The 7,418-nt window shown below is 35.5% G+C and overlaps 1 protein-coding gene across 1 annotated transcript; it reads left to right on the top strand.

Annotated features, from left to right (window-relative positions):
- Positions 1–205: 205 nt before the first annotated feature.
- LOC123869448 (cytochrome P450 4C1-like) lies at positions 206–6,794 on the top strand. The gene is made up of 9 exons (XM_045912375.1): positions 206–409; positions 965–1,074; positions 1,315–1,408; positions 1,598–1,783; positions 2,035–2,417; positions 2,784–2,852; positions 4,486–4,654; positions 5,327–5,506; positions 6,517–6,794. The coding sequence occupies exons 1-9, from the start codon at positions 256–258 to the stop codon at positions 6,675–6,677; spliced, it is 1,506 nt and encodes a 501-aa protein (XP_045768331.1). The 5' UTR covers positions 206–255; the 3' UTR covers positions 6,678–6,794.
- The last annotated feature ends 624 nt before the right edge of the window (positions 6,795–7,418 follow it).

Below are 7,418 nucleotides of genomic sequence, written 5' to 3'. Positions count from 1 at the left end.
TTTGAAAAATACTTCAATAAAATAAAAAAATCAGGCAATTTATTTATTAAGGTTACTGGCATTGGATTTTGTTTAGGTAGTATAATTATAATAAAACTAAGTTTTTGGTAGAGTTCCACAGTAGCGTTAGTAGCGTTCCCTGTATTGTACGGAACACTTAAATCGTAAGTAAAATTTATGGATGACCGTCTTAGATTTGTTTGGAATTTGCAACTCAAGGATCTATTCAGTGACCAAGCAGGCATTTAGTACGACATGTTTCTCGTAACATTTTTCTTTGGTGTATTATCTATTGTAGTATATGCGTTATATGAACGCTACAGCCGACCTGGTCGGTTAATGAGGAGGATTCCCGGCCCACCAGCATGGCCTATCATTGGGAATTCATTGAATTATGCTGTACCATCAGGTAAGTCATTTATTATTCTATGCATTCCAATAGAAAAGAACATTGCCATACTTAAATTGTATCAAAACAATTTTCTCATTTATTTACAACAACATGATGCCCGCGACCCCGATTGATTGATTTAGACTCTTTTTCCGGTATAAAAGTTGCCTGTATCAATTTCCGGGACGCAAGCTACCTCTGTGCCAAATATGCACTTAAGTCGGTTGAACGGATAGGACTTTAAGAATCCCGTGGAAACTCTATGATTTCCGGGGTGAAAAGTAACCAATGTCCTTCCCCGGGGTATAACCTAACTCTGTACCAAATTTCATCCAAATCGGTTTAACTGTTGGGCCGTGTAAAGCTAGCAGACAGACAGACACACTTCGTATTTATAATATTACGACTTTGTATAGTCGATATATTATGACGTTGGTTTGGGGTTCGAATCCGGGCACGCACCTATAATTTTTGGATATTACTTGTTCTAAGAAATTAAATATAAATACCTATCCTAGTAATGAAAAGCCAAAAAGGAGAAGATACTGAATTCAATGCTTATTTTTATTACAGATAAGTTGTTCAAAGTCATGCGATCTATGCCAAAGAAATATGGCCATATCAGCCAAATCCATGGCCTTAACACGCGGATTGTGAACATCTCTAACCCTGAAGATATTGAGGTTAGTAAAACTTACCTCCATTAATCCTCCAACCCCTAACTGAACAAGTGCATGTTGTTCTTCCACAATCGGTGTTGTTGTTATTACAAAACTTCTTATCGATAGTATATATCCCCTATGATTGCTATTAATAGCAGTTAGAAAATTAGCTAGTTTTCGAATTTTTGAAGGTTTTCAAAAATGTAATGTGACATAAATAAATAAATAAAAGTAATTTAAACTAAAATACTGGTTTTTCAGAAAATACTCTCTTCGTCACTTGAATGCACCAATAAAAAAGTCCCATATATATTTCTTGCCGCGTGGCTTGGAGATGGACTACTGATTAGCTTAGGTGAGTAACTTCCTATATTAAAATTCAGTCCATTGATCACTCGGCTGCGGCTAAGCGAGGCGAATATTTTCGTAGCCGCTTTTGATTAGTCTGTATTTAATTGTAAGTCATTGGTTAAATTGGTAATATCAGATTCTATTGCACCATTTGCTATAAATTATTAAAGGAACTATTCTTGTTTTTGCACAGGTAGTAAATGGCAACAACGTAGAAAAATGCTAACGAAAGCATTCCACTTCAACATTCTAAAGAAATATGCGGAAATTTTCAAGGCTGGAGCGGAGCGTCTGGTGAAACGAGTGGAGAAAGAAACTGTCAAAGATAAGACGGATGTGATGACGCTTGTCTATCCCATGGCATTACGTATAGTTTGCGGTAGGTATGGGATTGATTCTTGAACAATTTTGATGCTGATATACAGCGTTATTATTTTATACCTAAACACAATCCAATGCCAATAACTTCAATAAATAAATTGCCTTATTTTGTAGTTTTAGTCGTTTAGTATTTTTCAAACCCGCAATGTATAGTGTGCAAAATTCGAGTCAACCATTCCATAGTCGAAACCCACCTTTTTTTAACCATAACTATACGACGTCGTATTTTGAGCCAATTTGCCTTTCCAGAAACTTCAATGGGCCTTTCCATGGTCGAAGACAGCCCTCTGATGAAAAGATATTTCCAATCTGCATCTACATTCGGAGAATGCTTTGCATTGAGGATGGCCAAAGCATGGCTACAGAACAACTTCATATTCAACTTGACCAAACTTGCAAAGATTCAAAAATCTGCAGTTGATGATTTACATCAATTAACGACCAACGTAATTAACGATAGAAGAAAGATGTTGGAAGACAATAACATCAAACAAGTTGATGATAATAATGATTCTGTAACTTATGATAACAATGAAAATTTGGCTATGTTAGACTTGTTACTTAGAAATGAGAAAACTGGATTAATAAACAGTGAGGGCATTCGAGAAGAAGTTGATACGTTTATGTTTGCGGTAATAAGCAATTTCATTCAAAATTGAAATTTAGATTTTAGTACACTTTAAGTTATTGTAGTCTTCAAGGATAAGGGGTGATAGAAGTTTAATATAAACTACCATAACCCTTCCAAGTTAGTTACTAGTTAGCACTGCTATCTTAGACTGCATCATTACTTTCCACCAGGTAAGATCACAATCAAGGGCTAGTGTGTAATGGAATAAAAAACGTAAAAAATACTTTCTACTAAGAAGGCTGTGACATAATATTATAGGTATTATTATGTAAGAAACATGCGAGAATAAAGGAAAAGAAGGCATCAAGATTGCATTATTGTAGCAAACCAAATGAGTATCGTTATTTATTTGCTTATTTTTTTACAGGGTTTTGATACCACTACCTTGACACACACTTATATGACAATGGCAATTGCAAATGAACCTGAAATACAAGTAAGTACTTATACTTTACGACTTTCAGGTTTTATCAAAGGGATGACAAAAAATCTATTAGTGGAGTGCTGTCGAAAAGCTACCATCCATCAAAAGGGGAGGGGAATCGCACGGAAGGAGTTGCGTTTATTTATGGATTTAACCAAGGCATTCGACTTCGTCGATCATGACGTATTATTAAATAAACTTTATGCATACGGTGTGAGAGGAAATGTATTAGACCTTATAAAATCATATTTGACAAATAGAAGACAAATAACTCAGATATCTAAAATCTGCTGGAAATATAAAAAGCAAATTAATTATCATTCACAGTCGAGAGTGATTCAACGCGGCGTTCCTCAAGGTAGTATCTTGGGTCCTCTACTATTCATTATCTATATCAATGATCTACCGAGGCATGTGACTCAGCATGACATGGTATTATTTGCTGATGATAGTACTGTTATATTTGCAAACAAAAACATAAATGACCTTAAAAGTAATATTAACCATACCTTAGATATAATCATAAATTGGCTACATTGTAACAAACTTAAAATTAACTTAGATAAAACCAATCTCATGAGTTTTACACTTAGAGAAAACAGGTCGTGTGCTTTGGATATAAATTATGAGGGCAAACCTATCAATGAAGTGAATGTAACGAAATTTTTAGGACTGAATATTAATTGTAACCTAAATTGGAAAGAGCATGTAACTCATATTTGCACTAAGCTGAACCAATTCACCTTTGCACTTTATATGCTAGGTAAAACGGTTAATGTACCAGCACTATTGACGGTTTATCATGGATATGTTGCCTCACTATTGAGATATTGCATTATATTCTGGGGTAATTCTACAGAAAAAGAGGCTGCATTCAAAGCGCAAAAGAAATGTCTAAGGGCAATATTTAGATTAAAAATGACGGACAGTTGTGTACCCTATTTTGAGAAGTATAATATTTTGACTATGCCATGTATGTATATCTATGAGACTATCATTTTTATTAAACAAAACTTGGACTTGTATAAAAATCTCAAAAGTAAAAGACATGCGTATAAACTACAGCACCCTTCTTGTAGAACTGCTCATTTTTCTAAAAGTTTTTTTTCCACTGGGCCACTTTTGTATAATCACTTGCCCAGCTATATAATTGAGACCCATGAACTGCCTTTATTTAAGAGAAAATTGAAAAAACTATTATTAGAAAAGACATATTACTCAATTAATGATTACCTCTCAGAAAAGTTATAACTGTATTTTAATTTTGGACATTTTGCTATTATTATTTAATTATTATTATTTTTATTTATTTTTTGTGTGACCAAAATGTATCTTAATTTAATGTAACATATTGCATGCTTATAAGCAGAATTTGGCTGTACCTTTTTATCTTTGTAACATCTCCACTGTTTACCCAAATTCGCAATAAAGAAATTTGATTTGATTTGATTTGATTTGATTCGATTATTTGTTGCGAACCAGAAACGAGGAGGGTGATGACGATTAAAGTACCTAATCATCTCCCTAGCAATCACAATAACTCCGTCTCCGTCCGTTGTCGTCTGCACCACCAAATAGTTTTATCCGGCACCCTCACCGACGTATTGTAATAATTCTTTGACCTTAATAAAAAAAATATGTGTAGGACAAATTGTACAAAGAGCAGCAGCGAATTTTCGGCGACTCCCAGCGATTGCCAACAACGGAAGATTTGAACGAGATGAAATACTTGGAAAACTGTATCAAGGAGACCCTGAGGATATATGCCATTGCACCGCTGATTATGAGACACCTCGTGAAGGATACTGTTTTGAGTAGGTACATTTACATTTCTAATTTCATCTGTGTGAAATGCCTGAAGCCTCAAGTATTGAATACTGAGTGAAGTGGGGCTACACACAATATACAATTTTCAAATTATTTAATTATCTGTGCCTATTTCTTTTATTTTAGTAATTTAGGGAAAAATACTAGGCAACCGTATTACATTCTACTAATAATAATAATTTATGGTGACTGAATTAGTATTATGTACGTAAAAATACAAAATATATGTAGTATACTAGATGATGGCCGCGACTTTGTCCACGTGGATTTAGGTTTTTGTAAATCCCGTGGGAACTCTTTGCTTTTCCCGGATAAAAAGTAGCCTACGTCCGTCCTCGGGATGAAAGCTAACTCTGTTCCTTTCATCTTTAAGAATCCCGTAGGAACTCTTTGATTTTCCGGTATAAAAAGTAGCCTACGTCCGTCCCCGGGATGTAAGCTAACTATGTACCAAATTTCTTTAAAATCGGTTAAACAGATGGGCCGTGAAAAGCTACCAGACAGACAGACACACTTTCGCATTTACAATATTAGTATGGAGTACATGGATGAATATTTAATATTATTTCGGCTAGTGATTGAATTGATATTATTATGTACGTAAAATTACTAAATATAGGTAGGTATATTGTATAGCTAGATTTTGATTGATTTTTCAGGTGGTTACATGGTGCCAGCGTACACGGACTGCTTCATTAGCATATATGACTTGCACCACCGAGCTGATCTGTACCCAGACCCTGAACGCTTCGATCCAGACCGATTCCTGCCAGAAAATAGCCTGAACCGGAATCCATATGCTTATTTACCATTTAGCGCAGGACTGCGGAATTGTATTGGTATGTATTTCCCCTTACCGTGCATTTAGGTAGGTAAGAAAGAAAGAAAAAATGCATTTATTTGTTGTTGGTGTCACAGATAAAAACAAAGCATCTTGTCTCTGGGCTGGTTTCCGCACTTAAAAAAAAAAAAAAACAAAGCATACAAATTTACATTTTCATCTGTGACACCATCCCAAATGTGTGTACAGTACAGCTCAGCATTGTCTTACATCACACGCGTTAACACGCATTAAATGCAGGTCCCTGATTTTCAGCTGCGACCCGGAAGTATCAAGGTAGAGAACATATTTGTTCTCGAGTACAGCTCGCAACACATCGCATCACTTGCGCAATATCTTGCCATTGCAGATCATTTCTTTTGAATAATGTTTCTTTCTTATTAGCAGACTAGATGATGCACGACTTCATCCGCCTAAGGATTTTTAAAAATTCCACTGGAATTCTTTGATTTTCCGGGATATAAAGCCTATGCCACTCTCCATGTCTTTAACTGTATCTATTCATGCAAGAAATCCCGTTGATTCATTGCTCCATTGCTGCCTGATTGAAGGACAAACCAACAAACAAACAGTTTCGCATTTTATAATTAGGGTTTATAATTTCGTAATATGGGTATTTTAAGTTCTTAGACTTCTCTGGCGCAGTGGTGAGCGCTGTGATCTTATGGTCTAGGTTGGCAGGGGCAGTTTAGGAATTTATAATTTCTAAATTATCTCTGGTCTGGTCTGGTAGGGGGCTACGGTGGCTACTAATTACCAAATACTACTTACTCTATCGGCAAAGCCCCTAAGTGATTTAGCGTCCCGACACGATGATATCATGCAGAAACCGATAAGGGGTATGCGTTTAGTAAAAATTGCCATACCACTTTCAAGTAAACCCGTTTCCATCTTCGACTGCATCACCACGTACTCGTAGCAATAAGTGAGATATCAGGCAAAGGAAAACAATCGCCTGAAGAAAATAATATTATTAAAACCTTTTCACCCTGTATTTTTACATTTTAGGTCAAAAATTCGCAATGCTGGAGTTGAAGATAACGATGTCAACCCTTCTCAGGAAATACCGCCTGGAGCCAGTGACTAAACCCTCCGATATTGAATATAGAGTAGACATATTGCTGCACGCTAAAGATCCTATTTATGTTAGGTTTCGTTCAAGGGAATGAAATAAGTAACGCAAGCAACGGTGCGTTAAATATTTCGCGCGGCGGCGTAGTGGCTGGGCCGTTGCGTGCTTAGTTCGCCAGTCACCTTTTATTTTGCGCGCTGAAAGAAGATTTACACCTTAAGAGGGCTCTCTCCGTCACTCGTTTCATACAATCGTAGTTCCAATTTCATTTGAATATTAAGCAACCAAAGTCCATGAAATTTTGCAGACATATTCTAGAAACTAATATCTATGTCTGTAGTTTTCCAGATTTCTGTTAAAATATTCGGTTTCAAAGTTACGCGGTCTTAAAAATTTTCATACAAATCTTTGAGCCCCTGTAATTTTAAAACTACATATTTTTAGAAAAATCTAAAACACCACAGACACAGATATTAGTTTCTAGAATATGTCTGCAAAATTTCATGGACTTTGGTTGCTTAATATTCAAATGAAATTGGAACTACGATTGTATGAAACGAGTGACGGAGAGAGCCCTGTTAAATTATACTTTTTATATTGTTTGAAGTGAATCCACTAGAACAAACTTGGTCTTCATTAGAGTAAAGACAATTTTAATTACATAATTACTCGTACAAGCAAAATGCTGAAATAAAATAGAATATTTGATATTTTGCCTTTTATTTTTCTTAGTTCATAGGGCGGATTTCGGTCACAATTCGGGCGGATGATAAGATGCATTCTTTACAATATTTTTGCTATTTTAGCCTAGTTTGCGTTAATTTAGAGAAAAATTAAA

This window comes from Maniola jurtina, chromosome 11 (assembly GCF_905333055.1).
Source record: "Maniola jurtina chromosome 11, ilManJurt1.1, whole genome shotgun sequence".
In the NCBI taxonomy this organism is placed as follows: domain Eukaryota; kingdom Metazoa; phylum Arthropoda; class Insecta; order Lepidoptera; family Nymphalidae; genus Maniola; species Maniola jurtina.
This window is presented reverse-complemented; position numbering and strand designations above follow the sequence as displayed.